This window comes from Peromyscus californicus, unplaced genomic scaffold, assembly GCF_007827085.1.
Source record: "Peromyscus californicus insignis strain IS unplaced genomic scaffold, ASM782708v3 Scaffold_4__1_contigs__length_199733344, whole genome shotgun sequence".
In the NCBI taxonomy this organism is placed as follows: Eukaryota; Metazoa; Chordata; class Mammalia; order Rodentia; family Cricetidae; genus Peromyscus; species Peromyscus californicus.
In genome coordinates, this window is record NW_026294562.1 from 99,746,313 (window position 1) to 99,768,461 (window position 22,149).

Sequence of the window (22,149 nt, forward strand, 5' to 3'; positions counted from 1 at the left end):
GTCAGATGTAATTCTGATAGGTCTACCTTTATATGTTACTTGACCTTTTTCCTTTGCAGCTCTTAATATTGTTACTTTATTTTTGTATGTTTAGTGTTTTGATTATTACATGGCAAGATTATTTTGGGGGGGTCCAGTCTATTTGGTGTTCTGTAAGCTTTTTGTACCTTCATAGACATATCCTTCTTTAGACTGGAAAAGTTTTTATCTATGATTTTGTTGAATATATTTTCTGGGACATTGAGATATTCTTCTGTCCTTATTATTCTTAGGTTTGGTCTTTTCATAGTGTCCCAGATTTCCTTAATGTTTTGTGTTAGGAAGTTTTTAGATTTAACATTTTCTTTGACAATTAAAACTATTTCCTCTATCATATCTTTAACACCTGGGATTCTTTCTCTCTTCCATCTCTTGAATTTTGCTGGAGATGCTTTCATTTGTAGTTCCTGTTCACTTATCCAGATTTTCCTTTTCCAGAATTCCCTTGATTTGTTTTTTCTTTATTGCTTCTATTTCAGTTTTCAAGGTCTTGAACTGTTTCCTTCACCTGTTTGATTTCTTTTTCTTGGTTCTTGGCTTTCTTTAAGGGATTTATTGATTTCTTCCAATTTTTTGTTTGCCTTTTCCTTGATTTCTTTAAAAGAACTTTTCATTTCCTCTTTAAGGGCCTCTTATGATCTTCACAAAGTTATTTTTAAGGTCATTTTCTTCTGCTTCATCTGTGTTGGCATGTTCGGTCTTGCTGTTGTAGAATCACTGGGTTCTGGTGGTACCTTATTGCCCTTTATGTTATTGAATGTATTCTTACATGGCCATTTACCCATCAGGTTTGGGATAATTATAGGTACAGGTGTTGATTCTTGTGATGTCTTTGTGGGATGGGTCCTTTGTTCCTTTATTGTCTGTTTCCTTTATTGTCTTTTTGTCTGAATGGCCAAAGGTTCTGGTGGTTGGCTGGACCTCAGGTCCAGTAGGGTTGTCTCAGCTGAGGTTGGTGGAGGTTTGGGTGCCTAAATGCAGTGTATCCTCCAGTTCTTCTTGCTTTTGTGGGCTTTATTTGTGCTTATGGAGTCTGTTCTTCCTACTGGTGTGGGTTGTGCCTGTGCCAATGGAGACCGTTCTTCCAGCTGGTGTAGGTGGTGCTGGTGCCTATGGAGGCTGCTGCTTTTCCAGCTGGTGTGGGTGGCTTTGGTACCTGTAGGGGCTACTGTTCTTCCAACGGATGTAGGTGGTGCTTGCATCTATGGAGCTGCTGATGTTGTGGTGGATGGTTGGCCAATGGGAGGATGATGTGGTCAGTGGTATAGGGAATGGAGTGGGTCATAGAGGTTACAGAATCCAGTGGGTGTCAGGGTGGAGGTGCAGCCTGTCCGCAGGTCTCTCACCTGTTGGTCAGATGCTGAGGACTGCTCCAGAGCAATGGAGATCCACCCAAGGCTAATTTAAAGAACTACAAATGTACTCATTTCAATTGCTTTTTTTCTCATTGATTAATTAGTGATTCTACTATTTCATCTTATTAAACCCTGAATATTTGTTTGGCAATAATAATCATATTAGCAGTATTATGTTAATGATACAAATACTGAAATAAATATTTCTTAGTATTTGTATTATATAAACCATTAATAGTTACATTATCTAGAGGCCTAAAATCAATTTAACAATAACCATAAAATTAATTTAACCATATTATACCAGGTACAGAAGTAATAATAAGATAATAACTATACAACATGATATCACTGTCATTAGGAAATCCATGGTCTAAAATTTTGTAGACAGGAAATTACAAGATCATCAGAATAAAGAAAAAATGAATTAATTAACAGGCTCTTTCAAGCTACAGAGTAAATCACACAAGTGAAGAATCAAACAGAGAAATTCAAGGAATAATTTTTTAATTTTACTTATTTTTTTTCATTCCGAACATGGCATTCCCTTCCTCCTCTCCTCCCAATGCAACCACTAATTCCCTTCTGTCCCCCCTTAATCCACATTTGCTCCATATTCCCTTGGAAAACAGCAAGCCTCTGATGGGCATCAAAAAGCATGGCATATCAAGCTGCCATAAGACCAAGAACTCTAAAACTTTCCTAAGATGGCTTAATGAAGAATATTTTAAGCATAGTCTTGCGAATTTGTTTGGTCTTCAAGCTATAGATTATGGGATTCATTACAGGAGGGATAAGCAGATAAACATTGGCAATTAGAGTGTGCACAAATGGAGGAGCATGCTTCCCAAATCTATGCACCAATGACAAACTGATCATAGGGATGTAGAAGATGGCAACCGCACTGAGATGGGAGACACAGGTGCCAAAGGCCTTTTTCCGCTCCTCCTGGGATGCAATACAGAGCACAGAGCGGATGATCAGAACATAAGAAAGAAGTATCAAGACAGAGTCCAAGCCTGCAGTAGAGATGACAGTGGCCAGGCCAAAGGCACTGTTGACCTTGGTGTCTGAGCATGAAAGCTTCATCACATCAGGATGGAAGCAATAGGAATGATGGAGCACATGACTACGACAAAAAGATAGACGCTTGAGGAGCAGGAGTAAAGGAACAAGAGCTGTGGTTCCCCTAATTACAATTGCAAAACCCACTGCAATGATCCGTGAATTGGTTAAGATCATAGCATACCTCAGTGGGTTCCAGATGGCAATGAAGCGGTCAAAGGCCATCACCAGGAGGACTGAAGACTCCATGAATGTAAAGCCATGGATAAAGAACATCTGACCAATACAGGCATCAAAGCTAATTTCTCGAACATTGAACCAGAAAATGCCCAACACAGTTACCAATGTGGAAAGACACAAACCAAGGTCTGTGAAGGACAGCATGGACAAGAAATAGTACATGGGTTCATGGAGGCTTGACTCGGTGATGATGACAAAGAGGATCATGCTGTTCCCAGAGATGGCAATGGCATATAGACAGCAGAAAGGGATGGAGATCCAGGCTTGAGAGGTCTCAAGCCCAGGAATGCCAGTGAGGAAGAAGACAGTTGTGTGGACAGTGCTCTGGTTGAAGGGTGGCATAGTGACTTAAGGAAGCAGATGCTCTTGGGAGAAAGGCACGCATCCTGTAATGACAAGAACAGAAATGCTTCCAATCTCTACTACATACCATGAAGTTTAGGAACACTAAAAACCAGTTCCTGTCCCTCATCTTCAGTTGAAAGGCAAAGCCATTTACTATTGTATTAGATGTCAAACTGAACACTGGTGAAGTGGGAGAAGAAACAGCACTAACATCTGTGAAGAGACCCAGGTTTTCAGAAGATCTGTATTGTATTATGTATGGCTGTCTGTGTACTGACATCAAAAAGGAGACTAAATTAGGCTGGCAAGATGGCTCTGTGAGTAAAGGCAAGTGGAGTCAAGCCTGATGACCTAAATTCATATAAGAACCCATAAGGTAGAAGGAGATAACCTACTTCAGCAAGCTGTCATTTGACCTTCTTCCACATGTATGGTACATGTTCAAGTATACACATGCATGTGCACACATGCGCGCGCGCACACACACACACACACACACACACACACACACACACACACACAAAGTACAAACATGTAATAAAGTTTTAATAGGTAGTAAAAGTATCTTCCAGTTCTATGGCGCTAGACACAGCTGATAGGGTATCTCTGGGAAACAAGATAATTTGACTTCCTTTTCACCACTTCTTAGTTTCTGATCCAAAATCTTAGGGGCCATTACACTTTGCCAGTTCATTAATGCCCAGGGAAAATAGGAGAGTAAGACAATATTAAAGCATTTTTATAGTCGTGATTGAATAAATATATAACAATTGTCCATGTAAAAAATCTAAATGTTAGAAAAGAACCAATAAGTCTACACAAATAAACCACCCTGGGTGATAGAAGGAAAAGGTTTGTTTACACAGGTAGCAATTGGAAACCTAATTATGTTTAAGGAAAATTCTGCCTGCAGAAAGATGATTTAAAGATGTCCTCACTAAGAACTAACAACACATTGGAAGCTTGTGGAAAATCACTGAAGCAGAATCACCTTAGCAAATGCCATGGTTTTCTACTTTTCAAAGGAGTATTAATGTTAGAGTGAGGAGGAGTGTCCCTTCTCTGTAGAGATGTAAATCTGAAGGATTGAAGGAACTGCTTTACATTGCTTCTGAAGCTTTCTAAGGTCACATTTTTTTTCTGCAGCATGCTTGATTTTAATGTAAATGACTGCCAATTCCATTCATTGATGCATATGTTACAGTGTCCATACATGTGATGGATATGTGTTAAAATCAGATGTGTCTCAGCAATAAAGCCTGATAATGACCCTGAGAAAGAAAACATTGGAAAGGTGTGAGTGTAGACCTAAGTAGAAGAATCAGCTAGAGGTGTGACATTTCTATGATATTGAAGTAGAGAAAATGATCAAAACTGAAAGCCTTTTGAGTATTGTAATAACTGCCTTTCCACGAGGTTTATGAAGAGACGAGGTTTACTTAGGCAGTTTTAGAGGTTTCAGTCCAGGGCTAAGCACCTGTGTTGTTTTAGTCCCATGGCAGCTCAACATGGTAGGAACATTTCATGAAAAATAGGTGAGAATCAAAAGAAAATGGGGGGAATACCCCATGATCAGTCTTAAGGACATGTCACTAAGAAACAAATCCCTCTTGCCACAGTCCACCCCTTAAAGTTCTTACCACCTCCTATGAGCTTCAGTTTGACACCCTACAGGATGGTTCAGGTCTAAACACAAATCTCTCCATCTCTCTCTGTCTCTCTCTGAGTAATCATAACATACAGGCAAGTTAAGTATTTGGGCTCTACTGTCATTTTTCAGAAGCAATTCATTTATGTATTTGATAGCTTCTTTTATATCTTGTCAGGCATCTACAATGGCTTTAGGTTTAGGTCTGAGGAAATAGGTGACTGTGTGTCCCTCAGTCATTTTCATCTTGTGACTCTGCAGTTGCATTAGAAAGTGCTTCTTTTGCTTTTTTCCTTAAATCCTAAACCTTCCTGGTGCTCTGCTCCCAGTGGTTTTAGTAAACCATTTCCCGCACCAGTCCTGTGACTCAAGCCACATCAATCCCTTAGGCAAATGTCAAACACTGAGAGCAGGGCAGAAATTACTTCCCCTGGTATTCAAGGATAGGCGCTTGTCTATCAATTCTTCCAGGAAAAGTTGCAAATAAAAATGTCACACACACACACACACACACACACACACACACACACACACACACACACACACACACACCAAAAAAATAACAGCCATCAAAGAGAACTCTTAAAAATTGTGATAAGGCATATCAAGTTGAGGCAGGACAAGCCCCTTCTCCCCTGTATCAAGGCTGACAAGGTTTCACTGCATAGGGAATGGGCTCCAAAAAGCCAGTTAATGCACTAGGGATAAATCCTGGTCCCACTGCCAGTAGCTTCACAAACTGCCCAAGCCACACAACTGTCACCCACATTCAGAGGTCCTAGTTCAGTTCCATGCAGGTTCTCCAGCTGTTAGTCCAGAATTAGTGAGCTCCAAATAGCTCAGGTCAGCTGTCTCTGTGGGTGTCCCCATCATAATCTTGACCTCTTTGCTCATATGATCCCTCCTCCCTTTCTTTGACTGGACTCCAGGAACTCCACCAGTGCTTAGCTGGATCTCAACTCCTGCTTCCATCAGTCACTGGATGAAGGTTCTATGATGACAGTTGGGGTATTCATCAATCTGATTACAGAGGAAGGCCAGTTCAGGCACCCTCTCCACTATTGCTTGATATGCCAGGATTGGTTGACTCCCCATGGGAGACCTTACCCTCTCTAAGGGGTGGAAGGGGGTGGGGTGGGGGGAAGGTAGTGAGGGAGCCAGAGGAAGGGAGGGAGAGGGAACTGTGGTTGGTATGTAAAGTGAAAAAAAAATTAAATAAAAAAAATTGCAATAAAGATGCTGAAGTGTAGCCCTCCACAACTGATAGCTTACAGCAGAGTGCTAGGGGAGAAAGACTCATTTTTCTATAAGGGGCTAGCCACTGGGAGTTTGACAACGTCCCAGTGAGTATACAATCAACACAAATTGGACTTGTTTCTTCTTCCACTTCTTATTCTTGTTCTTATTCTTTTGAGGGGAAGGTTGCAAGGGTGGGAGTGGACCTGACCTGGGAGGACTGGGAAGTGATTGTGATGGAGGTACCTGATGTGTGAAATCTCCAAATAATCAATAAAAATATTGTCTTTCATCTGAGGTCGAAGACCCTGAAATCCAGTTATTTGTTTTGATTGGCATTACCTCTCAATTCAGCATTCTCTCTCTCTCTCTCTCTCTCTCTCTCTGTCTTTCTGCCTCTCTGTGTGTGTATGTGTGTGTGAGAGAGAGAAACAGAGAAAGACAGGGAGATCTTCATTTGTAAATATTTATGGAAAGTTATTGATTTGTAGGCAGGAGGAAAGTAAGTTTTCTGACTACTTTCAAATTAAGATTAAGACTTCACTTGAACTCAGACCTGGGGAGAAGAACTATTATTTTCTTAGAAAAAGTGGAGAGATTTTAAGGACCTTAAAATTATGTCTACTTTGTTTTAAATATGAAGAATTAAAATCTCAGTTCTCTTTTTTTTTTGATTCTGTAGTTTTCTCACTTGTTTACTTTTTGACAATTTGATTACTATTCCGAGAGCTTCATACATGAGTACTGTGTTTACATCATTCCCACCTCACAACTACCCTTGTAAATTCTCCATGTTCCCTCCCAATTTCATAACCTCCTCTCTCTACAGTAAATTATTGAGACCTCACTTACAATTGGCATTCATAAGACAGCACACCATGGAGATGCTACTTCTCAAAAGCACAGGCGACACATACCTGTCATCCCATAATTTAGGAAGTGAGGACAGCAGGATCAGAAGTTCAAGGTTATCCTCAACAATCCAGCATAGACTAGAGACTCCATTTATAAAACAAAAGTGGAAAACAGGGAAAGAATTTGTAACCACTGCCCATAATTGGAGAAAATGTGAAAACCATGCACTCTTGAGAGAACTATTATAGAACTTTATTATAAAACTAAAATGATAGCTCCTTGAGACTGAGTAACCCCACATCTCAGTGAACAACCAGAGAAAGTAGATGTTGAGGAGACATCTGCATTCCAATGTTCCTTTCAACATTATTAGTAAATGGCAAAATATGGAGGCATCCAAATGCTCATTGACAGATAAAAAAATAAAGAAAATACAGCATGCACCATGGACTTTAAAAGGTAATAAAATTCTGAAACATGCTACAATATAGAGAGACCTGGAGAGCATTAGGTTTGGTGAAATGAGCCAGCCACAGGGGGGATAAATACTGCAGGATTCTACCTACAAGTGAGGTGTCTTAGTTATATTCATAGAAATAGAGTGTGAAATGATGGTTACCAAGGTCTGGGGACATGAAAAATGGGAAGGTTTTGTTCAGAGGGTTTAAACGTGCAGTTATTCAAGTTGAATACTTTTTAGATACTGTTGATTTTAAGGATTCTAACTACAATTATAATACCCAAAATATTCTACATGTGTAGATTTCCTATGTAGTGCCATAGCTAAAATAAAAATAAATAGGATGACTATGTTGTAGACACTAAAAACACATAAATAAAATTAAAGAGTGAAAGACTCCAATGGGTTATATAAGCAGTCCAGATACATTTCTCCCTAACAACAATGGTGATAATATTTCTGAAGGGGTTTGTTCTTGATGTTTGTTTGTGGCAAGGTTGTATTAAGCAGGCCTAGAAAACATCATCTCAAGACGCTCTACCACTGCTTTCCTACTGCCAAGTTATAAATAATTATAAATAATTCCTAAATTCCAAGCTATTTACTTCACTTAATTTGAAATCTTTTTATTCTAGTGTGAACTCCTTAGAGTGCTATAATCAAAGATAAGCACAAAGGAATCTATTAGCAAACATGGAAGAAGAATAAATAAATTTTGGGAAAAAATTATGATTCCTAATTCACTCCTGGAACAAATGAGCAAACATCAAATAGCTATTCTTTTTAAATCTCATGCATTTTTATTTATGTGTATGTATGAATGCCTGTGTGAATTTCTGTTCACCACATATATACAGATGCCCCTGGAACACAGAGGCTGTAGAACCCCCTAGAACTGGAGTTACAGGTGGTTGTGAGCTGGTACTTGGCAAGAGCAGTAAGTGCTTTTAACCACTGAGCCTTCTCTTAATCCCAGAATAACTATTTTAGGACATAATTAAACATCTCCCCTACACCAAGAATCCCCCATGACAAGGACTCTGAGTTAAATCTCCCTCTAACCAGACCACCAGGAGCATCAAGTGGACAGCCCTCACCACAAAGTCTTACACACATCACTGTCACAACAGTGTCAGTGAGTGCTTCAGCTCCATCTTACAGACGGGAGAAGATTAAGACAAGGAAATCAAGGCTGAGAGGAGCCAGGTACTTTTGCACATTCACCCAACAACCTGATGGAAGATAGACCCAGAAAACGAACTCTGCCCTTGATGGCGAAAAACTCCTTGGTCTTGCAACTACCTATTTAAAAATGGTTTATTTAATTTTCATTATTTTATTTTAATTATGCTTTTTAAACTTTAAAAAGTAAGAGGCTTCTGTATGGGGTTGTCATTGGATCGATTCCATCTCCCCTCACTGTCCTGTCCCCTCTCCTCACTGCACCCTGTTGTCCAGAGTGTGCCCCTTTCTATTTTGCTCTATTGTCTTCTCCGCTCCATCCCTTAAAATCTCTTTTTGGTCCAGTCACATGGGATCCTTTCAAGTTTTTTCTCCTTTACCCAAATTTACCTCCACCTGGATCACCTGCTTAAATGTTAGCGGCTAGACACACATATGAGATAGAGCATACAGTGTTTGTCTTTCTGAATTGAAGTTATTTCAATTTCCTGCAAATTCATAATTTCATTTTTCTTTAAGATTTTAATTATACAATGAATTACGTATTTATAATTATAGTCTATATTTGTAGTAACTATTTTGAGTGTTGCATTTTAAGTTGACATAACATATTAAGTTGTTATATGCTATATGTTGCTGAGAACTTCTGGGTTTTTATTAACCAATTCCTCTAAACCAAATAAGTCTTTATAGATAATCTGAAGACTATACATTGCCTATTGGATTCCTAAAGTTTTCATTACTCTCAAACTGTGACATCCTGTACACAGTTTTCAGAGTGGGTCTAGAATGGAAGCATTGGCCATGCTACCAGATCTTTAAAGGATCATCAGAGAAGAGAGGAGAAGAGATGAGAGGAGAGGAGACTAGGCAAGACAAGATGAGAGGAGACAAGAGGAGAGGAGATTAACCTTAAAACTTACAGGCCAAGATGTTCTTCTGTATTCAGAGTAGAGGATCAATCCCAGCCCTGCCTTCTGACACTGGTTCCAAATGGTTGTTTTTCTAGAAGAACCCAAAAGAAAAAATCTTGCAACAGGAACACTCTAAGACTCGAAACGGGGAGGTTTTATGAGGACTCTGGAACCTATCTGATGATAGCCTTTTACCCAGCAGAAAAACATGAATTCCTAGGAGAAAACTCTGCAGAGCTGTGTCCTGCTAACCCTTTGTGCTCCAGATGACAAACTGATAATTACATTTGCTTTTAAGCTAACTTTACTCTTACTTCTTCAAAGCCCCTATAGATGAGTTACAATTTCCAAGCTCATTCAAGAGCAATGTCACCCCCAAGGAGCTGTAGTACAAAGCTCTGCATAGGGCCAAAGCCTAGGAGAAATGGTTTAATGGCCTGACCATGAGTCTGTCCAGCTGTCATTCACCTGTTTGAGACACAGAATGCATATGGAAGAGGATCTAGTGAATAACTATGGTTACTGAAGGCAAGTATAGTTACTTGATTAGGAGTTCAAGTCTTTCCCTGTGTATTCCATATCACTTGGAAATTATGAACCATATGCACAGTGCCACAGAAACTGACAATTTAAATGGAAATAACTAAAGGAAGACAACAAAATTCTGTGACCTCTCTGTGTAGCACTTGTCAGTTTTATAAAAATGATCTGATAACTCACCCTAATCTGTTATTAGTATATTTACCATTATGGAGAATGTCCTATATGAAGACAGATGCCTCTTGATTAAAAGTTATTCTTGATCCAAGCCCACATCTTCCTTGCTAGTAGTCCCTATCCCCCTGTTGGCCTTCCCCACAACTCCAGAAGACTTCCACTAAGCAGGCCCAGGCCACACAGGCAGGAGTGACCTTCCTGGCAGTGGAATTATAACCCTCCCTGGATTCTGTCTCCCAAGACCCTTCCCCAAGCCAATGCCATCCCAGCTCATCCCTAGTCCTACTGCTATTGAGTCCTACCTGAGGTACAGACCATACTAGCCACAACTGTCATCACCAGTTGATAAGTAGCCCTTCCACAGAACTCCAACAAACTCTACAGGCCCAGATACAGTCCATACTAGTTGAAAGAACATAAACTATAGCCCCATGTAGAGTCCACACCAGCCTTAAGAACAGCCCCAGCACCTCCACCAGAGGCCAGGCTGGTCCTAGATACCACAGAAGAAGACTCAGGCTTTACTGGAGAATCTAGATCTAGAGGCCAAATCTAGAGTTCCAAAAAGACTTTACTAGAAGCCAGACCAGATCAATGGACACAAGACTCTACAAACCCCAGTGGAGATACCCTACTGCACCTAAAGACTCACCAATCACCAGAACCCTTTGCCACTTAGACCAGAGAGGAAATAGAAAGCAGGGAACAAAGCACCCAGCCAAGGAGAACAAACACAGGAATCAACACCTAGACTTATTGTCATCCCAAATCCAGATACGTAAACCCCAGTATAAGAACACAATCAATAACAGAAAGGGCAATATGTCACCACCAGAGCCCAACTATCCTATGACAGTGAGATCTGAATATCCCAACACAGCTGATGCACAAGAAAACGACCTTAAAAATAACTTTCTAAAGATGATAGAGGGACTTAAACAGGGAATGAAAGAAAAAAAAACTTAATTAAATGGAGGAAAAGACAACCAAAAATTCAGAGGAAATCAATAAATCTCTTAAGGAATGTCAAGAAACCAAGGGAAAAAACAAGCAAACTGTTGACAGAAACAAATAAAACTGTATGAGATCTGAAAATGGAAATAGAAGCAATGAAAAAACACAAACTGAAGGAATTCTGGAAATGGAAAACCTGAGTTCATGAATAGGAACTACAGATGCAATCATCACCAACATAATAAAAGAGATGGAAAAGAGAATATCAGGCATTGAAGATGTGATAGAGGAAATAGATTTAACAGTCAAAGAAAATGTTAAATCTAAAAAGTCCCTAACACAAAGCATCCAGGAAATCTGGGATGCTATGAAAAGACCAACCCTAAGAATAATAGGAATAGAAGAAGGAGAAGAATCCCTGCTCAAAGGCCCAGAAAATATATTCAACAAAATCATAGAAGAAAATTTCCCCAACCTAAAGAAGGACATACCTCTAAAGGTATGAGAAGCTTACAGAACACCAAATAGACTGGACCAAGAAAAAAAAGTTGCCTCGCCACATAATAATCAAAACACCAAACAGAATAAAGGACTATTAAAAGCTACAATGGAAAAGGCCAAATAAAAAAGAAAGGCAGATGTATCAGAATTACACCTGACTTCTCAATGGAGACTCTAAAAGCCAGAAAAGCCTAGACAGATGTCTTGCAGACTCTAAGAGATGATGGATGAGAGCCCAGACTACTATATCCTGAAAAACTTTCAATCACAATAAATGGAGAAAACAATATATTTTATGACAAAGCCAAATTTAATCAATATCCATCCACAAATTCAGCTCTACAGAAAGTACTAGAAGGAAAACTCCAACCCAAGATAGTTAACTACACCCATGAAAATGCAGGCAATAGATATTCCCACACCAGCAAAGCCCAATGAAGAGAAACACAAGCACAACAACAACAACAACAAATAACAGGAATTAACAATCACTAGTCATTAATATCTCTCAATAACAATGGACTCAATTCACCAATAAAAAGACACAGGCTAACAGGATGGATATAAAAATAGGATCCATCCTTCTGCTGTATACAAGAAACATGCCTCAACATCCAAGACAGATATTACCTTAGGGTAAAGGGTTGAAAAAAGATTTTACAATCAAATGAAGTTAAGAAGCAAGCTGGTGTAGCCATCTTAATATCTAACAAAGTAGACTTCAAACCAAAATTAATCAAAAGAGATGGAGAAGGATGTTTTGTACTCATCAGAGGACAAATCTACCAAAATGATGTTTCAATTCTGAACGTCTATGTCCCCAAACACAAGGGCAACCACATTTGTAAAAGAAGCATTATTAAAGCTTAAATCACAAACATTATTAAAACTCTACACATTAACAGTAGGAGATTTCAACACCCCATTCTCACCAATGGACAGGTTATCCAAACAGAAGCTAAACAGAGAAATAATACAACTAATAGATGTTGTGACTCAAATGAACCTAGCAAATATCCACAGAACATTTCACCCAAACACCAAAGAATGTACCCTCTTCTAATTGCCTCATGGAACCATCACCAAAATTGACCACATACTCTGACATAAAGTAAGTATTAACAGAGACAGAAAAAAATGGAATAAAGCTGCTATGAACATAGTTGAGCAAGTGTCCTTTTGGTATGATTGAGCATCCTTTGGGTACATGTCCAAGAGTGGTATGTAGCTAGAGTTTTCCTGCCTGGCCCACAGTCAGGACAAATCTCTCTCACCTGCCAGTCCCATAGCCGCTCAGACCCAACCAAGTAAACACAGAGACTTATATTGCTTACAAACTGTATGGCCGTGGCAGGCTTCTTGCTAACTGTTCTTACAACTTAAATTAATCCATTTCCATTAATCTATACCTTGCCACATGGCTCGTGGCTTACCGGCATCTTCACATGCTATTTGTCATCGTGGCGGCTGGCAGTGTCTCTCTGACTCAGCCTTCCACTTCCCAGCTTTATTCTCCTCCTTGTCCTGCCTACACTTCCTGCCTAGCCAATGGCCAATCAGTGTTTTATTTATTGACTAATTAGCAATACACTTGACAAACAGACCATCCCACAGCAGTGGTATCACTGACTCTTAAGGTAGCTTGAGTCCCAGTTTTCTGATAAACTGCCATGTTGATTTCCAAAGTGGCTGTACAAGTTTGCACTCCCACCAGCAGTGGAAGAGTGTTCCCCTTGCGCCACATCCTTCCAGCATAAGCTATCATTAGTGTTTTTTATCTTAGCCATTCTGACTGGTGTAAGATGGAATCTGAGTCATTTTCATTTGCATATTCCTAATGGCTAAGGATGTTGAATAATTCTTTATATGGATCTTGGCCATTTGAGATTCTTCTGTTGAGAATTGTCTGTTTAGATCTGTACTTCATTTAAATTGGATTATTTCATTTTTTGATGTCTAATTTCTTGAATTCTTTAGATAGTATAGCAATCAGCTCTCTGTCAGATGTGGGGTTGGTAAAGATCATTTCCATTCTGTAGGCTGTCATTTTACCTTGTTGACAATGTTTTAGGTGTCATCTTGGCTAACAGAAACACTCCTTCCCTAGACAGCATTTCAACAGACGGTAAGGCATTTTCCTAGCTTTTCTAAAATGTGCCAAGAAATGCATGACACTCCATGGGAAATATGTAGAGTTCAAACAGTTGCTTACTAGATACTGAACTGAAAAGAGATGCCTAGACTGTTAACAGGACATAAATGTGAAAAATCTTACTGCCCTCCTGAATACACTAGTCCTGAGAGCACAGTTGTAGGATATGGGATATAGTTATCAAAATACCAAGATTTATTTCAGTACAAACCACAAAGATTGAAATTATTCAGTAGCTGAAGAAATAACATTATGCGTAGGCACCCAGACAAAGGACACAGTGATTAATGTTCATTTTGACAAGATAAGCCTCTATTTAAACAGCCTGTCTCAGGATTTGAGTATTTTGAATATGGCCAGTACATAACAAATCCCCCAACACTCTTACCCATGGGAAAGAGTAAATCAGAACCACACTGAGATTCCACCTCCACTGTCAGAATGGCTGTCACTTAAAATCAAACAGCAGTAAGTGTGGCAAGGATGCAGAGGAAAATAAAATTTTATACACTGACAGTGGTGATGTAAGGTTTAATCAGCTATGGAAATCAGTATGGAAGTTCAAAAAGAACCTAAAAATACAGCTAGCACATGACCCAGCTACATCATTTCTAGGCACACTCAAAGTAACCTAGGGACACACACTGCAGAGAAAGATGCTCCTTCATGATTACCATAACACTAAGCACAAAAGCCAAATTATGGAATCGACGTGGGTGTCCATTAACAGAAAAATGGAAACGGAAAACGTGGCTCATATGTATGTACAAAGAGGCTTAATTCTGTCCTAAATAAAAATGAAATTGTATAATTTGCTGGAAAATAGATGGAACTTCATCATGTTCACAGAAGTAATCTGGGCCAAGAATGATATGCATAGTTACAAATTGTATAGATAGATTGTAGATGATAAGTAATAAGTAGATAGATGATAGGTTATAGATAGATGAATGGATGGATAGATAGATAGATAGATAGATAGATAGATAGATAGATAGATAGATAGAATGATAGATAGATGATAGAGGAACATTAAAATAGAAAGGTAAAGGAGAAACTATTTGAGAAATGAAGATGGACCAGTAGAAGGGAGACAGAGGACAATGACTTAATATAGTCAAAGTATATGATACTCTTGAACAAAAAAAAGTCAAGGAACATACATGTTAAAATTATAACTTGTGAACACTTCATTAAGTGACTAACTTAACTATATTAGGTTAATAATACTGTATTAAGTAATTAAGTATTTTGTTTTTTTAAGTTAATAAAAATATTTGGGAGCAGACAGCCTTTATCCAAAACTTAGTTCTGTCATCTCTCATGTGACTGTGGGCTAACAGGGTTTCTGCACCTCTACTTTTACATTCTAATGTAGGGAAATAATTATATCTGTTTTATAAAGTTTATTTTTAAAATAAATAAGATGTTCTAATATATATCCATGAGAAGGTTTTAACACATAGTCTACTCAACTCACTCAAAACATGTTACTAATGACTGTGTTATTACTTATTATTATTTTGTGCCTATAGTTCTCAATATACCAATTAGGTAAATTATTATCCATTGCCTATTATGTGCCAGATTCTGTGTTCCTCATTTTTGAGGTGAAAGATATAGCATGGAGATAAAGTCACCATCACATGAAAGGCAAATCTGGTCTGTACGTGACTGTTTTCAATGCTTTGTCATCCTACAGTCCTTGTAATTCTGGCCTTGTAACCTCTATATATCTCCTTAAAAACATTGGAGAGGTATCTGCTTTGTTCACTTTTATACCCTCGACATCTTTTCGATTTAAAATATGAGGTGGGGCCAGGTTATTTTGTACAACAGTAGGGATAGAATTGAGGGCTCACTAGAGGCTAACCCAATTCTGTAATGAGAAATAAGCTTTGTTCCTTAAATACACAAAGCTTGGTGAGAACAGAGAGGAGATAGATGGAAATATTCAGAATAGCCACTAGAGGCTCATAGGAAGAGGGAAGTGTGGGCTATGTTTCTATATGCACTAGAACTGCATGGTCACTGCTGGCTAGAGCAATAGCATAGGAAATCCTCTAATTATCCAACATGGCCAGATAGAGGAAATGAGATGGACTGTGCTGCTCTCAGACAAGGAGCCAGGAAGTGACATTGAGCTTATATTTTTGTAAATAGTGAGCTAAGTGGAGAAGCTTTTGTTGCAGTAACCAGTTTTCATTGCTGACGTCATTTTATTTCTACAATTTAGATACATGAACTCTATACTGTCCAACTTGCCTTTGGAGATTTGGGATATGATCCTTATTTCCTAATCTGTCACAGCATCTATATGATCAGTCATGCATGAAGTTTAAAGGTGGAAGAGGACTGACTAGAAATAGTTTATATATTCTATATACTGGATATTATACTTTGACTACTATAATTAATAATTCTGTATTCAATGTTCCTCTGCATAAAATGTAGCCTGCATATTTTTGTGTTTTCTTTTCAATAAATTTTTAGAAATGGAGTATATGTGAAATTTAAAACAGTAGTAAGAGCTAGAAAAACCACTCTTATTTATTTATTTATTCTATGTGTTTTTCACATCATGTATCTTGATCCCATTCATTCCTCATCCCTTCCCATCCACCCTCCACCCCTGCAAAACCCCCACCCGAATAAAACAAAATTCAAGAGAAAAAAATAAAGAAAATAAAATGGGAAAAATTTTAAAACAAAAATGGGAAGGATTTAAAAATCTCTTCATCGAAGCTGCAGTGCAACCCAACAAGTAACGCCGTATAATCCTTAGTCCATACAGCTCTACTTGCAAGTGTTCGTTGTAAAGAGTCTGCTTTGAGGACCCTGGTCTCCACTACACTTTCAATGCTGGGCCCTTATTAGGACTCTTCCTGGATATCTCTTTGGCACCCTGTGTTGTGGCAATACTGCAGCTTTGGGTCTGTGGTTCAGTTCCCTTCACGTGCTCCTGCAGATCACGGATGAGGTGAATGTTGGGGCAGGCCAAGTCATAACCAGGCCTGAAGTGGGGCAGCTGTGGGGTTGGTCCACCAGATGGGAAATGGGGACAACTCGCCCATGCTCACGATTTTGGGGATGGCTCACCCACACCTCCACTAACAGGGTTGAATCTGCTGTGCAGCCCTGGCGGGGTACAGGATATGCTCTCCTGAGTGTTGCAGCTGGTGGGGGTCAGGATCAGCGCTCTTGCTCTTATGACCCTAAGGCCAGCTCTCTCACTTGCCCCAGGCATTGATGGAGGGAGGCTTTGCTCCCCCTCCCATGCCACCACAAGACAGATAAGAAATGAAGGTGGCTCTCCCATGCTCACAACTTCAGGGCTGGCTCCCCAGCCCTGCACTAACAGGGTTGACTCAATTATGCTGCCCTGACAAGGTGCAGGACCTGCTCTCCAGAGTGTTGCAGCTGGTGGGGGTCAAGGATAGTTCTCCCACTCTTTTGACCACAGGGTCAGCTCTCCCACCTGCCCCAGGAGTTGATGGGCAGGGAGGAGGGCATCTTTCCCCTGCCCATTATGCCACAAGACAGATGAGAAATTAGGGTCACTCTCCCATGCTCACAACATCAGGGCTGGGCTACTGCACAGTAAGGTCCTGTCTCAGAGACAGAGAGACAGAGATAGAGAGGGGAGAGGAGGAGAAGGAGGAGGTGGGAGAGAGAGCGAGAGAGAAAGAGAGAGAGAGAGAGAGAGAGAGAGAGAGAGAGAGAGAGAGAGAGAGAGAGAGAGAGAGAGAGAGAGAGACTTTAGTAAGGGAATTTTAAAACAAGTATAGAACACTTTGTCTACTCCTCAAGTCTGTCCACAGTTCTTGGCTGATGGACTCCTTTTGTCATCTCCAATAGCAGAGAAGAGGGTGAAAAGCCCTTTGTACACAACCATCTCTTTAGTTCTCTATTTTCAATGGTTATACAAATAGATTAGGTCAACCCAAATGACCTCACCCCAAACTTTTAACTTTCATCACAATCTACAAAGCTCAAATCCCTTTGACATGTAAACTATCACAATAAGATTCTAGGCATTAAGATATGGGCATCTTCAGGGAACATTACTCCATCCACAAACACTAGCCACATATCTTTGAAAAGTAAGACCCAGTGAAAGAGTGTAGTTAATATTGTTTTAATAAATTTATAAAAAATACAATATCCCAGGATAAGATATATTGGTGGTGAAAATATTTGGTGGAAGGCAAGAATAGAAAAGGGTGAAGAAGCTGCTGAAGTTAGGCTAGTGAGTACAAAATGAGACTTGGTAAAGGTGGCAACTGTGGAGATGATAAGTAAGAAACAAGTTCTACAGACATTTTCAAATATAGATAGATTCTGTAAATATAATGGACACAGTATATAAGAGACAGAAACCAAGAATAATTGAAATATCAATAAACCAAAAAGTGATCCAGAAATGGTGGGACTGCAGAGGTAACTAAAAAAGCCATGTATATAACCAATCTGTAGGAAATGCTTACCAAAGACTGAGGAGGGCATAGTCAGCCCACCTTAGATGACATCACTGCCTAAAGACATCACCTACCTGCCCTGATTCCTCAACAAAATAGTCTCATAACTGGAACACAGTACAGATGCCCAAAAATTATTCCCGTTTTTCACCACATTGTCAGTTTCAATATCACACTAGGAAGTAAGTAAAATTAGACAAAAATAAACAAAACAGTATTTATTTCCTGTATAGCTAAATTATGGACTGAGACATTTTACCACTGTGTTTACCAAGCACCTGCCTTATGCTTCTAAGATGACTTTGTCATTGATTAGCATGTGAATGTCAGTTAGCCTGTCTCTCTCCTAAAAAACTAAAAGTCTGGGCAGTGAGGCCTATGCTGTCTTCTTCTTTTTATTAACCTCTAGGACGTACAGTATAGTTAGAATATACAGTGTCATTAGGAAATATTTACCAAATATTTGGATGGATGCTTAAGAGGTTGCTAGTGCACCAATGCATTCCCAGTAAACTAATGATCCAGTGCTGCCGTGAGTAAGGGCACATTCTAAGGGGTTAAAATGTTACAGAGTGAAGTATAACTTACAGCAGGAGATGTTTTTAAACATACAATATTTCATTTTTTAATCCACCTCAAATGGCCTGCTAATGGTTATGGCATTTTTGAGGTGATGAAATTTTCCTAAATTGGATTGTGATGATGGTTACTGCATAATTCTGTGATTGTTCTAAAAATTATTGAATTATACACTATAAATGGGTCAATTTTATAGTATGTGTACTATATCTCAATAAAGCTGTTTAAAAAAAAACTCTCCAATGAACTATCACAGGGGCAAAATTTTACATCAGCCCATAAAGCATGTAGCCATAATCACATTCTGGAAGAGATATAAAAAGCTTGTATCAGGCAAGTGAAATCCTCTGGGAGTGTCCACACCCTGGAGGCACAGTAAATTAGCTCTGCCACAGGGAACTGGTCCCTCCACTCTGTGCTTATCCTCAAAGAAGCTGGATGACACTCAGCATAAGCTCAGCCCTCCTCTGGAATCTGAAGCTCCCTCCACCTTCTGAGTTAGCCTGAGAGAGACTCATTGCTGCTGGATGGGCTCTGTGAGTAAAACTGGGTGAGCTGTGCTGTCTTAGCAGTGGGGAAGAATTACATTGTGATGGGCAGAATTAGATAAGATCATGGAGTAGAGGGCTGTAGAAGACTGGAAATTTTGAATTATGGGTTCCTAGGAAATCTGCAGAGAATGAGCACTTTGTTCTGCCTGCTAAGGGCCTGGATAACCTGTCTTTAGTCAAATGCTTTAATTAGTGTTTTGATGCATTTATCATGTCAGTTAAACTCATTTCTAAGTCCAATGACTCATGCAAAAAGTAAAAGCTTGTAGTTGGTCATAGTGATACATGTCTGTAATGCCAGTACTTGGGATGTGGAGGTAAGAAGGTGACCAATGGCTGCATACTAAGCTCAAAGTCAGCCTGTGATACAGGAGACTCTGTATCAAAAAATGTGAGTGAATAAATCAAATTTAATTTAAAATAAAAGTGAAATATTTGTTTTGAAGAGATTTTTGAATGGCAGAGCTCTATTAAGTAGTTTCTTATCCAGCCCTATAGTTGAGTAAACTGGATTAAAGGAAGTTTACATAGTTTATAGTTTTCCGTGAAATAAGCCTTTTTTGAGAATATGAGCAGTGGAATTAAAGATAACTGGGTTCAAAATATCGGCTATGGTACTCATCAGCTCTATGTGACCTTGAATATGCTTCATAACCTCTCTCACACTTGTTTTTAATATTTTTGTTAAAAAATAACTTTAAAGTAAATCTGTTAATACCTGTTACTTGTTACAGTAAGAACACAATAACTCTTGCTGATCTGATCTATGTGCTATATCAATATGAATAATTTGTACTGCTGTACAAACTTCCAAACTAGTGTTTCTGAGCACAGATCAAGCCCTGGCCCACCACACGCTATAGACCATGAGCAACAGTTTGGAAAATACTGATGATGCCACCTGGTCTAAATCAGCACCTAAAGGCACATCTACAGCTCTCAATATTGCAGTAAAAAGAACATTGTCAATTTCTGTGGGCCTCTCTAGCACTTTGCTTCTTCCTATTCTCATGTGGTCTTCATTTACCATGGTCTCCTATTCCTTGTTCTCCCTCTCTGTTGTTGATCCAGCTGGGATCTCCCGCTCCCCCAAGCTCTCTTTCCCTCAACCCTCGCCTTTCATTACCCCCACTCATGTCCAGGCTGTTCATGTAGATCTCATTCCATTTCTCTGTCATTGGGTGATCCCTGTGTCTTTCTTGGGGTCCTGTTTTCCAGGTAGCCTCCCTGGTGATGTGAGTAGCAGACAAGTCATCCTTGTTTCATGTCTAGTATCCTGCTATGAGTGAGTACATACCATGTTTGTCTTTCTGAGTCTGGGTTACCTCACTCAGGATGATTTTTCTAGATCCATCCATTTGTCTGCAAACCTCATGATGCCATTGTTTTTCTCTGCTGAGTAGTATTCCATTGTGTATATGTACCACATTTTGTTTATCCATTCTTCAGTTGAAGGGCATCTGGGTTGTTTCCATATTCTGGCTATTACAAACAATGCTGATATGAACATAACTGAACAAGTGCTCTTATGGTGTGGTTGAGCATTTCTTGGGTATATGCCCAAGAGTGGTATAGCTGGATCTTGGGGGAGATGGATTCCCAATTTTCTAAGAAAGCGCCATATTGATTTCCAAAGTGGTTGTACAAGCTTGCATTCCCACCAGCAGTGGAGGAGAGTTCCCCTAGCTCCACATCCTCTCCAGCATAAGGTGTCTTCAGTGTTTTTGATCTTAGCCATTCTGACAGGCGTAAGGTGGTAGGTATCTCAGAGTTGTTTTGATTTGCATTTCCCTGATGATTAGGGATGTTGAGCAATTCCTTAAATGTCTTTCGGCCATTTGAGTTTCCTCTGTTGAGAATTCTCTGTTTAGTTCTATAGCCCATTTCTTAATTGGACTGTTGGGCATTTTGATGTCTAATTTCTTGAATTCCTTATATATTCTGGATATCAGTCCTCTGTCAGATGTGGGGTTGGTGAAGATCTTTTCCCATTCTGTAGGCTGTCGCTTTGCCTTGTTGACCGTATCCTTTGCTCTACAAAAGCTTCTCAGTTTCAAGAGGTCCCATTGATTGATTGTTTCTCTCAGAGTCTGTGCTACTGGTGTTCTATTTAGGAAGTAGTCTCCTATGCCAATGAGTTCAAGACTACTTCCTACTTTCTCTTCTAGCAGGTTCAGAGTAGCTGGATTTATGTTGAGGTCCTTGATCCACTTGGACTTAAGTTTTGTGCACGGTGATAGATATGGATCTATTTGCAGCCTTCTACATGTTGATATCCAGTTTTGCCAGCACCATTTGTTGAAGATGCTTTCTTTTTTCCATTGTGCACTTTTGGCTTCTTTGTCAAAAATTATATGTTCATAGGTGTGCGGATTCCACAAAGATAACCACACAACAGACTGCTGGCAATGGTCGAGAGACAGCCCGAACTGACCTACTCTGGTGATGGGATGGCCAAACACCCTAATTGTTGTGCTAGAAACCTCATCCAACTACTGAGGGATCTGGATGCAGAGATCCATGACTAGGCCCCGGGTGGATCTCTGGGAGTCCAATTAGCGAGAATGAGGAGGGTTTATATGAGCGAGAATTGTTGAGACCAAAGTTGGATAAAGCACAGGGACAAATAGCCAAATGAATGGAAACACATGAACTGTGAACCAATGGATGAGGGGTCCCCACTGGATCAGGCCCTCCGAATGGGTGAGACAGTTGATTGGCTTGATCTGTTTGGGAGGCATCCAGGCAGTGGGACCAGATCTTGTGCTCATTGCATGAGTTGGCTGTTTGAAACGTGGGGCCTATGCAGGATTATTTGGCTCGGCCTGGGAGGAGGGGACTAGACCTACCTGGACTGAGTCTACCAGGTTGACCTCAG

The 22,149-nt window shown here is 39.7% G+C and overlaps 1 protein-coding gene across 1 annotated transcript; it reads right to left on the bottom strand.

The window, feature by feature from the left end:
* Positions 1 to 2,096: 2,096 nt before the first annotated feature.
* LOC128094632 (olfactory receptor 51F2-like) lies at positions 2,097 to 3,041 on the bottom strand. The gene has a single exon (XM_052713100.1). It carries the CDS (start codon positions 3,039 to 3,041, stop codon positions 2,097 to 2,099), a length of 945 nt encoding a protein of 314 aa, XP_052569060.1.
* Between the last annotated feature and the right edge of the window lie 19,108 nt (positions 3,042 to 22,149).

Coding starts and splice junctions, on each gene's coding strand:
- LOC128094632 (XM_052713100.1), bottom strand. CDS start 3,041: ATGCCACCCTTCAACCAGAGCACTGTCCACACAACTGTCTTCTTCCTC.